Source organism: Impatiens glandulifera, chromosome 4 (assembly GCF_907164915.1).
Source record: "Impatiens glandulifera chromosome 4, dImpGla2.1, whole genome shotgun sequence".
Classification (NCBI taxonomy): domain Eukaryota; kingdom Viridiplantae; phylum Streptophyta; class Magnoliopsida; order Ericales; family Balsaminaceae; genus Impatiens; species Impatiens glandulifera.
Window position 1 is genome coordinate 9,519,282 of NC_061865.1, and position 20,908 is coordinate 9,540,189.

At 27.8% G+C, this 20,908-nt stretch overlaps 2 protein-coding genes across 2 annotated transcripts; both read right to left on the reverse strand.

Annotated features, from left to right (window-relative positions):
• Positions 1 to 7,189: 7,189 nt before the first annotated feature.
• On the reverse strand, positions 7,190 to 8,565 carry LOC124934675 (glucan endo-1,3-beta-glucosidase, basic isoform-like). The gene is made up of 2 exons (XM_047475195.1): positions 8,487 to 8,565; positions 7,190 to 8,124 (listed from the first exon to the last, which is right to left on the reverse strand). Exons 1-2 carry the CDS (start codon positions 8,563 to 8,565, stop codon positions 7,190 to 7,192), a joined length of 1,014 nt encoding a protein of 337 aa, XP_047331151.1.
• A 1,537-nt stretch (positions 8,566 to 10,102) lies between these two features.
• LOC124936612 (glucan endo-1,3-beta-glucosidase, basic isoform-like) lies at positions 10,103 to 11,405 on the reverse strand. Its single transcript, XM_047477125.1, has 2 exons — positions 11,327 to 11,405; positions 10,103 to 11,100 (listed from the first exon to the last, which is right to left on the reverse strand). The coding sequence occupies exons 1-2, from the start codon at positions 11,403 to 11,405 to the stop codon at positions 10,166 to 10,168; spliced, it is 1,014 nt and encodes a 337-aa protein (XP_047333081.1). The 3' UTR covers positions 10,103 to 10,165.
• Between the last annotated feature and the right edge of the window lie 9,503 nt (positions 11,406 to 20,908).

A 20,908-nucleotide genomic window follows, 5' to 3' on the forward strand; every position in this document is an offset into this window, starting at 1 on the left:
GATTTTTTTCTCTAGCTGCTGGTAATGGAACAAAGAGAAGTAAGAACCAAAAGTAAATCCCTTTGCGAAACGTGAAGGCGCTTCGCGAGAAGCCCAGTCGCGAGACTCAAATGAATCTTCCCTGAAACGAACCGAGTTAGAGCATCATCAACTACAAACATCATCATCGACAAGATAGCAAACAAAGATGAACAATAAGATGAATAATAAGAAAACCTAATGGTTTAGGGTTTGAAGATGAACATAATGAATATAAGAACATAAATCGATCCAATCACCTAATATTAGAACGGATTTTCGTCGTCGATCTGTATAATGTATTCGTTTAGAGTTTCGTCACCGTGTCGTCGCGAGAAGAGAAGAAAGAGAAAAGAGAGAAAGAAAAATATCGAAATGAAAAAATTTGAGTATTTATATAAAAAAAAATCTCTTCGCGAAACGCAAAATCCCTTCGCGTTACGCGATAAAGGTATTTTCATTTTAAAAAAATAAAATGGTCACTAAATCAATAAAAATTATCAAGTGACCAAAGATGAAATACATAAATCTTTAGGATCATTTTGTCAAATTCCCCGTTCCAAAATGAGTTAAAAAATTAATAATATGAGTGGTTAGAAAGATGACATGGCAATTAGTTGGTTTGTCAAAAGTAATGTCGCAGTAAAAAAAATATTAATATATATTTAAGAGAATTAATATTAATATTTTTAAATAAAAATATTTTTACAATATTAAATATTTATAAAAGTTTGTTATTCTAGATGTATATTTTAAAAAATATTTAAATTAGAAAAAAAATTAAAAATATATTTAACTAAATTCATTAAGTTTTAAAGTAATTAAAAAATTATTTTAGATTTCTTTATTACAATAAAAAAAAATAAGACACATGTCTTCCATAATGTATAAAAAATTGTTATTTTAATTCTAATATTGTTAGATGTAAATTTTAAAAAATATTTAAACTAGAAAAAAAATTAAAAATATATTTAACTTAAGTTTTAAAGTAATTAAAAAATTATTTAAAATTTATTTAATATAAAAAAAACAAAATGAGACATTATATATTTCAAATAATATTTTTGAATTGACTGCAATATTTTAAAAAAATTATCAATTATCATATATTTTTTTATATTTAATAATTTATATATTTTTTAATTAATATAACTAGAGTGAATTTTATAATACGAGATATGTCATCATATATCAAAATTTCGTTTATATTTTCTCGTTATCCTACTAGTTCATTTAATTTGGTTTATTTATTTATATCTCTTATATTTTATTTAAAATATTACAGAATTTAATTATTATAAAAATTTTAGAAACCAAATTCTTTAGTTTGAATTTAAAAATTATAAATTATGAAGGTAAAAAATGTGTGTCTTACACACTCTTATAGTATTTTAACTCACAAAACTTATTTATATAAAAAATTCCAATTAGTGTGCATCTAAAATGTTAAGTTTATTTTTCTTATTTTTTTAAAATAGTTGATTATCTTATTAAATTTAAGCAGTTTGTAAATTATTTATTTTATAATTACTGTAAAGTGTATTTACTAATTATCTTTATTTTTTTTTTAAATATTTGTTTGGTATGAAATATATAAAGAATAATTGATTTGGTGTAATTATATTTTTTTAACTAAGATTTGAATAGAAAAAATAATTATTTATAATATATACTTTAATATTTATTTAAAAATAATAAATGTTGACAAACCATATAAAAATTCAAAAATTATTTAGCTTCATATTTATAATCAAATAAAATATTTAATAAGACATAAAAGGTGAAATAGATGGAGACAAAAATTGTGTATTATAAAATTTAAGTGAAATATATTATCAACAATATAAAGATGTAAAATCAAAATAATTTTTAAGAATGTGAATAATATATTGATGAGCCCATCAACATAAAGGTGAAATAGATGGAGATAAAAATGGTGTATTTTGAAAATTCTAATATGTTAATATTTTATTTGAACTGATTTTTTTTTAATAAAGAAATCAAATATCTTAAAATTAAATAAATATTTTAAATCACTTAAATTTAAAATTGAAAGGGTAAAAATGTCAAATATAATATAAAAATAGATAAAAATATTATCATTTTTTTTTATTTCAACCACAATTTTAATATCAAATAAAAAAAATCAAATTTTTATAAGTATCAAAAGTGACTGTGAGTATGCTTGTGATTATTATAAAAGAATACTTGTACTAAAATAATTTTTGAAGTTAGAAGTGAAGTTAAACAACTAATCGTATTATTTGTATTTTAGATAAAGAAAAAAGCAAAAGAAAATATAGAATATATATATATAATTATTTTTTTTTATCCATCATGCATTATATATCAACCAAAATCTAAAAAATTAATAATAAAAAAATTAAATTTAGAACTGAGACTTAATATTTATTACAATAATTTCGATATAATACATAAAATATTTTGATATAATACATAAAATATTTTTAATATTTTACTGAACATTGTTTTTATATACAAAATAATTTTTTAAAAATTGGATTAAACATTAAAAATATATTTTTTTGAAAAACTCGAATAAAATTCAAAATAATCCAATTTTTCTCCAATGAAGCCACAATTCTTAATCTTCTTCCTCTCTTTTTATCTTGGTTTGTTTTTTCTTAACTATAAAATGATTTAGTTACCATACTAAATTATTATTAAATTTTTAGATATAAGATTTAAGATTGTGATTAAATTAATTTAATAAATAAAATGATATATAATGACATCATTTTGGGAAATAATTCAAGTCGGATAAAATTTGCAAAAATAATCCTTTCGGACGAAAATACGAAAGTATTTCGGCCCAATAAAGTTTACAAAAAAAACATTTTCGTGTTACGCGACGCAAAGGGATAACTTGATAATGCTGACAAAAATGACATCGTATGACGCGATAATGCACGCAAAAATAATCCCGCGTAACACAACACACTCATTCGCGTCACGCAAGGCCATTTTTACAAACATTATCGCCTCTATGAAAGTCATTTTTATAATTAGATCATCATAAACTCTTTATGTATGGAGTAAACTCTTTATGTATGGAGTGATGGAATATTTTGTTTTTAGATAGACCAATAAGATATATCTCCAAACTTTATCCTGACTTGAACATTTTAACTAATTATTAGAGTCTTTTGTAATTTCGCTTCGTAACCGCCAAAATGTATGAATGAATGAAGTCTGCTTGAAGAAATTACAACTCCTCCTATTTCATATTGAGATATAGAGAGAGAATAGATAGGTTCTATCTAGGCTAGGGCGGCGAACTCTTCCTGTTTTAGTTGTTCGTAGCAGTGGATCCATGTTGCCGCTTTATTCAGCCGTCGATTAAGCTCTGTCGCTGCATTCGTCGGGGCGACAACAATCATCCTCCGGCGAGGGCCGCGAGGCAGAGAATCGACCGAAAAAGGAAGTTTCCTTATTATTATTATTATTATTCTATATATTAGCTAGCTTCAATCATTATTCTTCTTAGTTTTCGCGCCAATACTGGTTGCTTAGGGTTTATGTAGCCTGTTCGAGTAATTTGGAGACTACAACTTGATGTTAATTTGTTTTTGTTTTCCTTTGTTGTTTGTAAATAGATAGATAGATACTTTTATTATATATTGGATGATGATGATGATGATGATGTTGACAAAAAAAACTGTGGCAGGTAAGATCCATCCATTTTTAACCACTGTGCTTCATCAGATGGAGATAGATCATAGATAGTCACTGTATGTATAAGTTCCGACTCTGCAATCATAATTTCCATATACTTGCAAACATTTATCTTCATATATATAATCTTTACAAAATTCTCAAGTAACTACAGATATACAATTTTGAAAATTATACTGAAGCAATATTGCAGTACCTCTCCATCTATTACACTTTCTCATTTTGGATTTTGTACAAATTATTGACCTCCTTTGATACCTTTTGTTTGGGTGAGCTATTATGATTCAATTGATAGCCTATGTTTTCTTATTTGTTCACTCCTACGGATTGTCAAAAGGTTTCATCGAAGATTAGCGTTTAAGAATACATATCTTTTCTTTCTATGGATCTTTTAAGTACGTTCATTTCTTTCGAAGATTAGCAAATTCGGATATGGATTTGTTGTTTGCTTTTATATTGAGACCAGAAGGCAATGGATGTCTTACTTGTCTGAATTTTCATGTTTCCTAGATATGTATGGTAAATTAGCAAATCAGCAGGGTACAAAAAGCAAGTGAAGGAGGGTGGACGTTATTCCCACATTGCTAGATTAGAAAGGTAATGTTATTAATATAATTGATTAGAATTGAAGTTATAATCGCCGGGCTCAGTAGCATGGGCCTGTAACTCAAGCGGGGCATTAATGTGATTGGATAATGGCTTTGATCAATTGGGTGGGGTTCTGGGTTGCTAATTGCTGGCCCGCCCGTTCCAAGCGATGAGTTAGGTCCACGGGTTTGAGCGAAGGCTTGGGCCTCTGTATCTTTAGAGTGGAGGTGCTTCCTAAGCTCTATCAGCCCATTGGTTACTACCTAATTGGACAATCATTTTTTTCTTATTTTCCACTTGGGCCTTTTACCTAATTCTACATTTTTTTGTCAACCTTTTATGTGATACTATTTTATAGCTGCTAGTAAATTATTTTTTGCACATGTCTATTGAATTTGGTGGAGTTTGTCATATTATTATTAGTCTACCCTGTCATGTAACAATTGGGACATTTTATACCAATTTAACATGCTTAAGATGTTTCAATGCTGTGATTAGAAACCAACATTCTCTTATCACTTAGGGGACTAAACATAATATTAGAAACTCATGATTAACAGTCTTTTCTAATAACCTCATTAGAATATATTGATTAGAATTGATATTTCGATAGAATGATATTTGGAGTACTAACGGAATTCTTTTGATGCAGCGACTTTTGGAGGATTTTCCAAGTCTAAAACTGTCCAATCATTGAATTTTACTAGTAATCAGCCAAATTTTCCTGGAATCAATCCCATCCAGAATGCTTGCTTATGCTATCAGCAAGACCAATGGTGAATCTCCTGCCATTTAGCATTAGTTATAAGATCAACATTTCAATTTATTTTTTAAAATTCAATGAACTGGATGTCATTGAGAGATAACATTAGTTTTCAGGGAATTGTTTTCTTTCAAACACTATAGTCTATTGAGAAGTTACATAAAAATGTTAAAAGAGTTTTGTGGATTGTAAAATGATAACCTATGAATGGGTTTCTTAACTAGTAAATTAATTTTGGCAATAAGGAGTAATTTCATGAGAATGTCCTTCACTATGAAGAATCTTTTAACTTTCTTCATTCTCTGTAGAACAGGTTTTCTCCTTGTTGACATATATCAATGAATTTGGTGTTTGTTGGTGGTGAGAATCAGAAGGAATGAATTGACGAAGAAAGGAATGTATCTTCCCTGTTTGAAGGATGCAATGCCTTACAACTGACATGTAAGTAACATTTTCTTAATATATATGCTCTATGATGTTAGTAGGTTTTGCTAGATTAGAAAGAAATTCTCATGGATAATATTGAGATTATAAGTTAATGTTATAATTGCCGGGCTCAGTAGCATTGGCCTATCACTTAAGCAGGGCATTAAAGTAACTGGATGATAGGTTTAATCACTTAAGCAGGGCAAAATGTCCACATACATAATAATAGCTCATTAATGTCAAATGACTATATTAGATTCAAATACTTTATCTGGCATTCCCACCTTATAGAACCTTACCCACAAATGTTACTAGTAATCAGCTAATTTCATTATTGTCAAATTTTCCTGGAATCGATCCCCATCCATGTGACTGCTTGCTTATTATATCATCAAGACCAGTGGTGAATCTATTGCTAACTTTTCTTTTGCGAAAAAATCAACATAATCAAGATGCTTTGCGTCGATGGTGACATTTAATAATATTGTTTAGTTGGAATGATGTTATAAATTCCTATATCGCTTATGTTTGAAATATGATAATCTTATATATACATCTCAATATAAAATTATGTTTTTCAGTTTTGTCTTGGTAGGAGTTGTAAACAATTTGGTTTGATAGATTTTTTACCTAAATATATTTTAAATAGGATTAGTTTAGTACTTTTATGAAAATCAGGATTTATTCTTTGAAGAAAGTTAATAGGACTCCACATTCTTAGTCTTCCAACAAAGTGTTCTTACTAGAAATTAAAGCTCAGATCTTTTGTTTTTATATGCAAGATTCTTTTCACTTGAATAATTTGAGTGGGTTAGGATTGATGTATTACTAGAAAAATGGATAAAGTATTTAAGTTCTAAAGCCTTTCCCAATTCTCATTTTTCTATCCTTATCATTTATAGGGTTAAGGCGTAACAACTCTTAAATTCGGTTTTATTTGTATGTTCAGTTGAATTATTTTGGTTATGTGACACTATAATCAAACCATTTTATGTTAGTTTGAGAATATTTTGTACCGCATTCACTTGTTGTTATAACGAATATCAATTTTAACTGACTGAGTTGGTCAGAAAATTAAAATTTTAGAGAAAGTTATCAAGTTTAATTTTAGGTAAACTCTTAAATAAACAAATTTTTATTATTTTAAATTTATGATAATAAGATTTTAAGAGTTTAAAAATATTTTTTAATTTATAATTTTACATTGAAAAAAGATTATATTTATAAATTAAAAACAAGTTATTAATTATTCAAATAAATAAATTAATATAATAAATTTTGTAAATATAATTCATTTTATAGTTATTTATTTATAATTATCATTTAATTAATTTTATATTTAAATATATAATTTTTTAAAACGGCTAAGATATAAAATACTTAATTATATATAAAAATAATAATATATAACTAATATTTTTTAAAAATTATTAACTATTTTAAGCTTGTTGTATCACAAAAAAGTGTACCAGCTCAATCTTGAGTTTTGGGTTGAAAATTAAATTTATTATTTATTTTATTAAGTATATTTTAAATATAAAAATTTTGTATCAGTAAAAGATATGGAGAAGGCATTTATAGCTGTTAGACAACATATATATCATTAACAAACAAGATCATTAATGACAAGAAATGTAAATATAAGATGGTCCGTTTTCCTCTTCAATAAAAACTTGTCATCGTATAATTAGAGTTGTCTTAGACAAACTTAATAGGGTATTTAATTTGTTTGTTTGGAGTAAAGAGACCCCAAAACTTCTCAGAAACAGGGGTTTTTTGATTCTCATCAAACATGGCAAATATATAAGTCTCTATGGACTTTTCAGGCTTCTTAGGTGTTCCTTGAGTACCCTTTACATGATCTATAAGGTTAAGGACATAACTCTTTTGATTCTCGAGTGTGGTTGCATTCCCTCCGCTTGTAGGCCACCCCGTCTCCGACACGACAATTTCCAATGATCCAGCCCCAACCTTCTCTAATGCCCAATGAAAAGTGTCTATCATGGCATCAAACAAGTTTTGGTACTCTAAAGCACCGTCCTTGAGGACAACTCCCGGTGATTTGAAAAGCGCGTAATCGACCGAAAAATTTCCTTTGGAATCATTGTAGGCCTTATAGGGATACATATTGACAAGCAAGGGAGAACCGTTGGCAACGAGGAACTTCCCTAACGGGGCGATGAATCCGAACGTGTCTTCCCTGAACGTGCCTTTGGAAGGTGGGTATGACTCGCCAAGGATTGTTGTGTCGATGGCGGTTGTGACCTTAACTTTGTCTTTTAGCCCAAAAGTGGAAATCGCGTCAAGCAAGTTGTCCATGGCTTCGAGAAGGAACTGCGATAGAAAATTATTGCCAACAACGATGTATTTAAAATTAATGTTGGCGTAGTTTTTGATATTCTTTTGGACCCAAGCGTTCGCTTCAACTTGGCTCAAAGCAAGCTTTTGAATAATTTCGTTGGGTACACCAACCGTAACCTCAATGTTGGATCCCCTTAGAGCTTGGAGTGCTTCTTGGTTTGGATCGTAAATTCTCATTCTCGTGATACCGTACTTCTTGTACAAGGCAACGACATCTTGTTTTGAGGGCAAATTATTGCCTAACATTCCGTAACAAACTCCAACACTTGCAACTATATTTATAAAGAACTACATATTAAAACTTTTATTTTGTCCACAATAAACATGAATACAATGATTGTCGCAAGTTTAATCAATACAACAATGAACATTTCGCTTTTTTATGATAAAAATGTGACTCTTTTTCATAGATCTATAATTTGATTATTACATTACTATCTATGATCTGCCAATAAAACCCAAATCAACACTTGAACAACAAAATTAAAAAAAATGAATCGCCTTTAAGATGGTATCTCAAGATTGATGTGTGTTCTAATTTACCACTCTACTAAGGTTGAAATCAACAAGAACATTTGAAACATCATTAAATGATGTTAAAAGTAGGATTGAAAGGGGGAAATTGTTGGCTGACCTGTAAAATCCAAGCTTACAAGGATCAAGAAGAACATTGACAACACAATAAGAACCATATTGGATGGTGAGAACTTCATGATTATGGCATATGAAGAAGTAATTGATTTCCATAGGTATATATGCAAAATAAATAAAGATAAAGAAAGAAAATAGAGATAAAAGTGAAGTAAAATAATATAATATAAATCTTCACATAAAATCAACACTGGATAGATATTGAGAAAGAGAAAAACAAATACTATTAAGAAAGCAACTTTAAATAAATAATTGATTAAGAAAAATAGATTTTTCATCAAATACTTCTATGCAAATTTAAAATTTGAGCGTTTAAAATAGTAAAAAAAATTAAATTTTAATAATATAAAATAAGACATAAATGGATAATCTATTATAATACGAAAACAAAATTTATATAATATATATTTTTAATATTATAAAAGAAAATAATAATATAATACTATTAAATATTAATAAATGAGTAACTCTTTAAAGATTGGATAGGCCGCATTTATGATTGCCCATTTGAAAATGTAAACAAAATAAGTTCAATTTTTAACTCAAGTTTAGTATTTTTTTTTCTAATTAAATATTAACAGAAAATTATTATTAATCTACCACTAAACAAGCCCAAGGGCTAAGGCCTACACTGAATTTGTAATTCTTTCTTTGAGTTTGAAATAAATCTTTATATATTATTTTGTTTAAAATTGTTTTATATACAATTATTTTTGAAAAAGGCAAATATTTCTACTATATTATTTATTTTTTTATTTTTTATCAGTAACTAAATCGTTCAATTATACATAATCAAATCCACAATTAAATTATTCAGTTAAATGTTCAATAATTTGATTATCCATGATTAATTATATCTTTTTATTTATAAATTTTATATTAATGTAGTTATTAAAATAAATACAAACAAATTATTAAGAGTGACTTAACTTATTGGTTAGTACAATATTAATTTAACATTATAATAAACTTTGCAATTATTTTTTTTTAATTTTTTTTAAGTATTTCAAACAAAATGATATAAATGAAAGTCGTTTAAACTTATCGACAAATCATTACAAAATAAAAAAAAAGTGAACATTTAAAATAAAGTACACCACAAAATAGTTTACCAATGATAAAAAAAAAGTTAAACAAAATTTTAAAATAATGAAAAAATTTTAAATTAACAAAAGGGAATTCTTATAACAAGTTGTTTGGTCTTTATTTCGTTGATCAATTTTTATGTTTAATTTTTTTATTTGTAAATATATATATATATATATATATATATATATATATATATATATATATATATATATATATATATATATATATATATATATCTTCTCCTATATAAATAAAATGAGATTTATTCTTAGGCTTTTAATGTTTTATTTATAAATGTTAATTATAAAAAACTAATGCCTTTTTATTATGTTCGTTTAATTATTTCAATTATATGTGAACAACCAATTATAATCAACCCGTTAATGTTAGTTTTAGAAAATCGAAATCCGATTTAACTGAAAGCCAGAGTAAAATGGTACAAATTTCCACTCTTGGTTACATTGGATATCGATTTTAACTAACAAACTAGAATATCATAGGCAATAAATGTAAATATAAGATAATCAATTCTCCTCTTCATTAAAAACTTGTCATCATATAATTAGAGTTTTCTTAGACAAACTTAATAGGGTACTTAATTTGTTTGTTTGGAGTAAAGAGACCCCAAAACTTCTCAGAAACAGGAGTTTTCTGATTCTCATCAAACATAGCAAAAATATAAGTCTCTATGAACTTTCCCGGCCTCTTTGGTGTTCCTCGAGTACCCTTCACATGATCGATAAGGTTAAGGACATAACTCTTTTGATTCTCGAGACTAGTTGCATTCCCTCCGCTTGTAGGCCACCCAGTCCCCGACACGACGATATCCAAAGATCCAGCCCCAACCTTCTCTAACGCCGAATGAAAAGTGTCTATCATGGCATCAAACAAGTTTTGGTACCCTAGAGCACCGTCCTTAACGACAACTCCGGGTGATTTGAAGAGCGCGTAATCGAGCAAAAACTTTCCTTTGGAATCAACGTAGGCTTTATAAGGATACATATTGACAAGCAAGGGAGAGCCATTAGCAACAAGGAACTTAGCAATGGGAGCGATAAATCCGCTCGCGTCGGCCCTAAACATGCCTTGGGAAGGTAGATTGGACACGCCAAGGAGAGTCGTGTCGATGGCGGTTGTGACCTTAACTTTGTTTCTTAGCCCAAAAGTGGAAACCGCCTTAAGCAAGTTTTGCATGGCTCCAAGAAGGAATTGCGATCGAAATTCGTTGGCAACCACGATGTATCTAAACCTAACGTTGGCGTAGTTTTTGATATTCTTTTGGACCCAAGCATTGGCTTCAACTTGGTTTGAAGCAAGCTTTTGAAGAATTTCATTTGGTACACCAACCGAAACCTCAATATTAGATCCACGTAGAGCTTCGAGAGCTTCTAGGTTTGCATCATAAATTCTCATTCTTGTGATACCGTTCTTCTGGTATAAGGCAACGACATCTTGTTTTGTTGGTAAATTATTACCTAACATTCCGTAACAAACTCCAACACTTGCAACTGAATTTATAGACATGAACATATGAAACTTATACTTTGTCTTCGATAAACATAAATAATTGTCGTAAATTTAATGAATACAACATTGAACCGTAAAATTAAAGTAAAAAATGACCAAAACATACAAATATAGTGATTTTTTTTCATAGATCTATAACACAACTAAACATTTGAAACATCATTAGATGATATTAAAAGTAAGATTGAAAGGGAAAAGTTGGCTGACCTGTAAAATCCAAGCTTGCAAGGATCAAGAAGAACATTGACAACACAATAAGAACCATATTAGATTGTGAGAACTTCATGATTATGGTAAATGATGAAATAGTTGGATTTACATAGGTATATATATATATATATATGCACAATAAATAAAGATAAAGATATAAAATAGGGATAAAAGTAAAGTAAAATAAAACAATATAAATCTTCACATAAAGTAAACAATAATGATATAAATAAAATAATAATAAAAAGTACAAGTAAAATGTTTTTTTACAATAACAACACGTGATAAAGAGGAAAAAAAGTACTATTAAGAAAACAACTTTACCCAAACGGGCTAAACCCATATCTTTTATCATACTAAATCTTTTTGAATTTGCACAATTTATTAATTTTTTTTATACATATGTAACAACACGTGATAAAGAGGAAAAAAGTACTATTAAGAAAGCAACTTTAAATCCAATAAATTAACTTTGTATACCCAAACCAATATCCTTTATCATCATAGGGTTATATACTAAATCTTTTTGAATTTACACACTTTATTAATTTTTTAAAACATATAATAAACTAGTAACAACATTAAGGTTTTTCAAATTAAATCACAAAAGTGGTTCTATGAAAGAAAATGATTTCAACATTAGAAAATAAGATAAATTAGTAGTAAAGAGAATTTGATTTTCCAAGTACATTTTAAAAAAAACTTTAACATCAATTTCACTTCCCTAGATTTTTTTAAAACTATTCTAACCTTCACAAGATCCAATTTGGACTTGAAATTAATAAAATATTTAAAGTTTGCACTTGATTTTCAAAATATGACATGCCAAATGAATTATATGTCTATATTATTTATTAATTTATTTTAATTATACAATATTTTATTCAAATATATCTTATTTATTTATCTAATCTCTAATTCATCAATTATTTACTTTTTCTTTTTTTTCCTTTCCATCTCTTTCTTCTATTATTTTTAATTTTTTAATTTTCATCTCTTTTTTCACTTTCGGCCACTTAACTCTCTCATTTGAAAATCCTTCAAATGGGTCTTAAATAATTTATTGGTTTTACTCTTATTTTATTTTTACTATAATAGCTGAAGTTAATTGATAACGAATAATATAGTTGCCATTAACTTATATTATTGATTTGATTTTTTTAAGAATTAGGCTAATATATGTATTAGTGAACTGATTTTTTTTTGGGTTTTTTTGTTAAGAAATAGACTAAGGATTATAATTAGTAGAGCTGACATTACCTGTATTATTAATTTTGACTTAATTGTGAATAAAATTGAGAAATATTTGGTGCTATTGCTAATATGATGATCAAATTTGTTAAAATTTAAGAATATGAAATATATGGTGGTAATATAATATACATGAAATTCCCCTAATGTATTCAATTTAATTGTGAAATACCTCTCTTTAGAAAATATATTATATACTATAAGTGTTTTTTTATTCATATATAAATATAAATATAAGTGATTTTACTCCCATATATAATATTGGTCGTGTTGTTATATATATATATATATATTATTGTTAATAATTTTATTAATATTATATACTAGTTATTATTGATTTTTTTTTCCTGTTTTGGAGAATACAAATTTATATATAGATAATGATGCTTAATTTTTAAAGTGTCCGGATTGTCGGGTCGAGAGCTGTGGTTAATTTGGATATTTATGTGAGAGTAAATGGATACTTGGGTCGGATTGTGGGTTGACCCGCCATAAACTTAAAACGGTTAAAAATAAATTTAAAAATGTTATTTGTAGGTTTCGAACTTGCAACCTAACAAAATAAGTACAATTCTTTAACCAACTAGGCTAACAACATTTTATATTTAAGATTCAACACCAAATTTGATGAACGCGAGACATTTTGAAAATAAAAGTTCAAATTTTTAACTAACTAATCTCTATATATTTAATGATGCTTAATTTTTAAAGTGTCCGAATTACCGGGTCGAGAACTGTGGTTAATTTGGATATTTATATAAGAGTAAATGAATATTTGGGTCGGATTGTGGGTTGACTCGCCCATAAACTTAAAACGGTTAAAAATAAATTTAAAAATGTTATTTGTAGGTTTCAAACTTGCAACCTAATAAAACAAATACAACCCTTTAACCAACTAGGCTAACAACAATTTTTATTTAAGATTCAAGACCAAATTTGACGAACGCAAGATATTTTAACAATAAAAGTTTAAATTTTTAACTAACTAATATATATATATATAATGATGCTTAATTTTCAAAGTTTCCGGATTGCCGGGTCGAGAGCTGTGGTTAATTTGGATATTTATGTGAGAGTAAATGGATACTTGTGTCGGATTGTGGGTTGACCCGCCATTAACTTAAAATGGTTAAAAATAAATTTAAAAATGTTATTTGTAGGTTTCGAACTTGCAACCTAACAAAACAAGTACAACCTTTTAACCAACTAGGCTAACAACACTTTATATTTAAGATTCAACACCAAATTTAATGAACGCGAGACATTTTAACAATAAAAGTTTACATTTTTAACTAACTAATCTATACATATATAATAATGCTTAATAAAATTATGGGAAGAATGTCAATTTTACACACAAAGTTGTAGGAAAGTGTCAAATTTACTTATTAAGTATCAAAATTCTATTTATATGTATGAACTTGTCAAAAAATGTCAAATATGTTTAAAATAACAGAAATATTAAACGGCCGTAAAAAATTTGGCCACATTTAATATCCACCTATTTTAATTTTTAAATTGACATTACTTTTAATTATTTTTCCATTTAAACAAAATTTATTTTTACTTTCTCTCTCATCCCTTCACAACTCTCAATTTTTTTCTAATTTTTCTCTCTTTGATTAACTCAAGTTTTTTTGGATTTTTACCTTCTTCTAACCTTCAAGTGCTCCCTAACTGAACTTTAAATAGTTATCATCGTTGGTGAAAGTTTTTGTTGGCCGATTCCTAAATCATAGACGTTGTGGCCAAAATCTTCATTAGGCGAACCCTAAATCATTGTCGCCATTAACGGACAATGCCGAATCAAGGTAATATCTCCCTTAACCGACTTGTTTTAATTTTAGTTTTCATAATACTCACTCTGTTAAACTTTATCAGCTTCCAGACGTAACCCCCAAATCCAAGTCTTTCTTAGTTAAACCTTACACTATTATCATCATTGGTTGAAACATTCATTGATCGAATCCTAAATTGTCAATGTCGTGGTGAAGTCTTTGTTGGCCGAATCCTAAATTGCCAGTGCTGTGACGAAGTCTTAATAACTCGTTACTTTTTAGAACAATTTTTATAATTAATCAATTAATCAATTAAATATTATTATATTATTAATAATAAAATTACTCATAGATGGAGAAATGAAGAGAGAAATATTTAAAGAAAATGGTAAGTTGTGAGGGTAAAGAAAGAGAAAATAAATAATAAAAGATTTTAATGTTTTGTTTGAATAAAAAATAATTAAAGTAATGTCAATTTAAAAAAATATAAAAAATGTGGATATTAAATGTGGCAAAATTTTTAACAACGTTTAACATTTCTGTTATTTTAAATATATTTGACACTTTTTGACAAGTTCATACATATAAATAGAATTTTGATACTTAATAAGTAAATTTGACACATTCTTACAACTTGGTGTGTAAAATTGACATTCTTACAACAATAAAAGTTTACATTTTTAACTAACTAATCTATACATATATAATAATGCTTAATAAAATTATTTGAATGTGGCATTCACGCGCTCTCTAGAGATGTCCACGTTGGCCGAGTTTTATATAATTCTTGCGGGTATCTTCCAGCTCTGTTTCTATCCCACTATAAAAATAAAAAAATTATTCGTTTCTTCTTCTCAATTACTATATTTTCTTAGATGTGGCTAGGGTTTCGGTATGAAAGAAGTTGGCAGCCGATGATGATGCTAATCCCTTGTCTGACTACTACGTCTGCCTGAAAGACGCTCATTTTCCATTAATCTCTTTCCCCTGATCTCTGTGTCCCCAAAGCAAGAGAACTGTGGAAGCAACTACATCGCAACCACCCCGACGCCGACGCAAAAGACCGCCTCCATCATCAATCTCAAATACCAGCCCACCAGTATCTCCGAAGACCAGATTCAGCCCGGATAAAAGATTGCTATAATTATATCTCCAAGGTGTAACCTTAATCTCATGCAGCATTTATAAACGTATGTTGAGGGTCAGGTGTTGGGAGTATCGCCAACTCCCTTCAATCGTCCGTGTTAATCACCAACACAATCAAACAAAGCTCGTCGCCTTGGATACAAGGTTAAACAGGTAATTGAATCAACCTAGCAGGTCTTAAAATATTGTAGTTGTTTCAGAGACTGTATTTTCATTCAAGAATCTGCGTATACTTTTTTCCATTATCTGCATCTGCTCCCTGTTTCTGTCATTCTCTATCATTTAGATTAGTATTTGTTGATTGATTGAGCAGGGAAATGTTGTTGTTTGTGATAAATTCTTAAAATGTCAGAAATATTTGATTTTTTCAACATGTATTTGGAGATGCATATGAAATGGTACACTTTGTTATTTGATACTTATATTGTGTTATGTTTGATGAAAAATTATATGATTTGTTGTTTTGAAAATCTTTTTTTTATATATGGATGAAATTGGTTGTATGTAGGGGATATGCTGTTTAATACTTGTATTAGGTTATGTCCGATGAAAAGTTATATGATATGTTGCTTTGGAAATCCTTTTTATATATGGATGAAATTGGTTGTATGCAGGGATATGTAGTGTATTGTGTGCGTGTTAGACGTGGTGGAAGGAAGAGGTCGGTGCCAAAGGGTATCTTTTACGGTAAACTCATAAACCAGGGTATTACCCAGCTTGAATTTCAACGTATAGCAAACGATCAATTGTTGAAGAACGTGCTAGAAGGAAACATCCTGGTCTTAGAGTCCTGAACTCTTACTGGGTCAATGAGGGTTGTGTAGTCGTTTGTTGTTTCAACTTCTTGATTGATTAGATTGAATTGAAATTGAAATGCTATATGAAATACTAAATTTGTTTACTAATCCAGGATAATACTTACAAGTATTTTGAGGTCATATTTCTAGGATTTTGGATTTTGTTTGTTTGTCTCTTCTATTTCTAGGAAGAAGAGTTGCTAGCTTGATGAAGCAAATTCCATTTCGGAACGAAAGAGCCGACATCTAGATGATGTTGGAAGTTGAAGTCCATCTCGGAACGATACGTGTTCAAACACCGCAACGACGATAATTATCTTGAATAAGGGAGAACTGGTAGAGTAAGGGAGACAATTAGTCCAGTGGAGGAAGTTGGTTGACATTGACCACCCCCAAATTCAGTGTAACAGATTTTAGATTTTGTTTGTTTGTCTGTTCTATTTCTATGAAGAAGAGTTGCTAGCTTGATGAAGCAAATTCCATTTCGGAACGAAAGAGCCGACATCTAGATGATGTTGGAAGCTGAAGTCCATCTCGGAACGATACGTATTCAAACACCGCAACGACGGTAATTATCTTGAATAAGGGAGAACTGGTAGAGTAAGGGAGACAATTAGTCTAGAGGAGGAAGTTGGTTGACATTAACCACCCCCAAATTCAGTGTAACAGATTTTAGATTTTGTTTGTTTGTTCTATTTCTAGGAAGAAGAGTTGCTAGCTTGATGAAGCAAATTCCATTTCGGAACGAAAGAGCTGACATCTAGATGATGTTGGAAGCTGAAGTCCATCTCGGAACGATACGTGTTCAAACACCGCAACGACGGTAATTATCTTGAATAAGGGAGAACTAGTAGAGTAAGGGAGACAATTAGTCCAGTGGAGAAAGTTGGTTGAAATTGACCACCCCCAAATTCAGTGTAACAGATTTTGAATTTTGTTTGTTTGTCTGTTCTATTTCTAGGAAGAAGAGTTGCTAGCTTGATGAAGCAAATTCCATTTCGGAACGAAAGAGCCGACATCTAGATGATGTTGGAAGCTGAAGTCCATCTCGGAACGATACGTATTCAAACACCGCAACGACGGTAATTATCTTGAATAAGGGAGAACTGGTAGAGTAAGGGAGACAATTAGTCTAGAGGAGGAAGTTGGTTGACATTAACCACCCCCAAATTCAGTGTAACAGATTTTAGATTTTGTTTGTTTGTTCTATTTCTAGGAAGAAGAGTTGCTAGCTTGATGAAGCAAATTCCATTTCGGAACGAAAGAGCTGACATCTAGATGATGTTGGAAGCTGAAGTCCATCTCGGAACGATACGTGTTCAAACACCGCAACGACGGTAATTATCTTGAATAAGGGAGAACTAGTAGAGTAAGGGAGACAATTAGTCCAGTGGAGAAAGTTGGTTGAAATTGACCACCCCCAAATTCAGTGTAACAGATTTTGAATTTTGTTTGTTTGTCTGTTCTATTTCTAGGAAGAAGAGTTGCTAGCTTGATGAAGCAAATTCCATTACGGAACGAAAGAGCCGACATCTAGATGATGTTGGAAGCTGAAGTCCATCTTGGAACGATACGTGTTCAAACACCGCAACAACGGTAATTATCTTGAATAATCTCTCTTTACATAGTAGTTTAGGTCGTTGAAAATCATCTCAATTTACATGTTAGCTCAGGTCTTTCTTTGTTGTTCTTGTTGTTGATGATGCAGATTTCTTTATGTTTACAAGTCTAGATAGCTATGTTAGTGGATCTCTACTTTATTGTTATATAACCTAAGATTATGAAAATAGAAAATTGTCTATTTTTGCTAAAGGAGTGTTGTTGTGGCTGACCTATTCAAATATGAACAGAATTATATTTGAATCAAATACCGAGATGAGAAATTATGTTTTCCAAATGAAGTGGTTATTATGATCTAATGGTGCTTAGACTAATGTTTGATTATTACCATTTCATTCTTGAGGTGAAAGTTGGGGAGGGTTGAAATATCGAGATAAGAAATTATGTTTTCCAAATGAAGCAGTTATTATGATCTAATGTTGTTTAGACTAATGTTTGATTATTACCATTTCGTTCTTGAGGTGAAAGTTGGAGAGGGTTGAAAAGAGATATTGTTCCGACGATGTTGAGTGGCATCTTGTATTGGCCATTTTGCAACTTCTTACCTTCAAATTATTCTAAGTTCACTTGCATGTAATTTTAATAATGTACAATACAAAATTACTCATTTGTTGATTTTGTTCCGACGATGTTGAGTGCCGTCTTGTATTGGCCATTTTGCGACTTCTTTACCTTCAAATTGTTCCCAGTTCAATTGCATTGCATGTAATTATAATAATGTACAATATAAAATTACTCATTTGTACAGGTAGCATATCAAACCATTATTATTTGCAAATTGCAAAATTAAGGAGGTATAAGAAGAAATTTTGTCTTATGTTTGTCTGGTCCGTTGAAGAGAAAATTTGTGCACCCTCATCAGTGAGGAACACTGGATGTTCAGGATTTAGAAAATCAGGCAACTCAAAAAAAACATTACGTGTTTGATAAGGAGATCTTTACTGTGACAATAAGCTTATAGCATTTTGGTGGTTACTACTAATTTAATGTCTACTTTAAGTTTATATTCTTTTAACAATAAAGTTATTCAACATTTTAGATGCATTTGTTTTTCTATAATTTATTTTATGAAAAATAATTGATATTATATTTTTTTTTCTTTTCTTTTTCTTGTTGGTTAAATTTTTGTTTCCTTTGGAATGTCTACATTTTTTTATGTTTTATAATGACCTCCATATTTGTTATACAAATTCTTTGACAGTTGTTTGTGTTACCAATTCAAATAATTTTCTACCAAACAGAAATATTTTATAAAATATTAATTTATTTTATTGTAGATAAATAAACTTTTTTTTGTCATTTAATATTAATATTTTAAAATAATTAACTATTTATATAAATATATAATAAATTTATAAAATATAATAAATAGGTAATATATATTAAAATACATATATAAATACTAAAATAAAGTAAATATTGAATAACCAGTAATATAACATTAGCAATATAATATTAAAGTTAAAATATGTATTAAATATTATTGACACTATTAAAGTTAAAATATGTAATAAACTTATTTATTTTTCTTGTCACTATTTTTCTAAAATGTCATCTATAATTATTGAGATTTGTATTAAATATTAATATTAATTATGAAAATTATTTAAGAAATTTAAGTTATAAAAAAATATATTTAATATTATTATAACCTCACATTCATAAAAATAAATTATTTAATTTCATTCTAATTTATAACTAATTAATAAAAATAAAAGTAACGGATAATAAATATTATTATAACCTTCAATTCATATATATTAATAATTTATCCATAAAATATTTAAAATAGGTAATATATATTAAAAATATATATTAAACTAATAAAAAAAAATATTTATTAATATTTTGATATGTTTTATATAATTGATAAATATTTGTTATTTTAATTTATAATGTTACTGTAGAGGTATATTTTGTATTTATAATATTAAATAAAAAGACTGAAATAATTTATTTTTTATAGAAAAAAATCTTAAAGACAAATTAAAGAAAATATGAAATTTAAAAATATAGTTAACCAAATAATTTAAATTTTAAAATGACATAGAAATATATTTATAATTTATTTATAATTATAAAAAAAACAAAATGATATATTAAAAATAATTATAAAATTGATGCAAGATTTAAAGAGAGCAATATAATTATAATTTAATTTTTTATTTAATTATTTATTTATATATATTTTAAATATTTCTAATAATTATCAAATTATCTATTATAATAATATTTATTTTTTTATTATTATATTTAAGTTATTCATTTTTCTATTTTTGATAAATATCTATTTTTATTGAATTTAATTATTAAATCATCAAAATCAATGAACCTAATGAATGGGTTATATAATGTTTCAATATTATATTTTTTAAATAAACATTATCAACCGTTTAATAGATCAAAACTTAATTTTTAAAGATATTTTGTCAAATTTATTATTTTTCTTATCTAATAAATATTTTTCTTAATCAACCTAGAATTCATATTTTATACCATATATTTCATTTTAAGTTTTTTAGATTAACAAAAATTAAATATTAAACTCATCAAATAAATCAACAAACTTTAAATACTTCTTACATTTAAAATGATGGATTAATTAAAAACTAAAATCAATTCAAAAATTAAATTTAAATAATATTATTTTATTTAAAATATTTATTCATAAATAATATTTTAATTATATTTTTACCGTGCAAATGTACGGAAATTATGCTAGTATATAGATAATGATGCTTAATTTTTAAAGTGTTCGGATTGTCGGGTCGAGAGCTGTGGTTAATTTGGATATTTATGTGAGAGTAAATTGATATTTGGGTCGGATTGTGGATTGACCCACCCATAAACTTAAAACGGTTAAAAATAAATTTAAAAATGTTATTTGTAGGTTTCGAACTTGCAACCTAATAAAACAAGTACAACCTTTTAACCAACTAGGCTAACAACACTTTATATTTAAGATTCAACACCAAATTTGATGAACG

Coding starts and splice junctions, on each gene's coding strand:
- LOC124934675 (XM_047475195.1), bottom strand. CDS start 8,565: ATGAAGTTCTCACCATCCAATATGGTTCTTATTGTGTTGTCAATGTTC. Junction 8,125..8,486: donor TGTAAGCTTGGATTTTACAG/GTCAGCCAACAA, acceptor TTATAAATATAG/TTGCAAGTGTTGGAGTTTGT.
- LOC124936612 (XM_047477125.1), bottom strand. CDS start 11,405: ATGAAGTTCTCACAATCTAATATGGTTCTTATTGTGTTGTCAATGTTC. Junction 11,101..11,326: donor TGCAAGCTTGGATTTTACAG/GTCAGCCAACTT, acceptor CTATAAATTCAG/TTGCAAGTGTTGGAGTTTGT.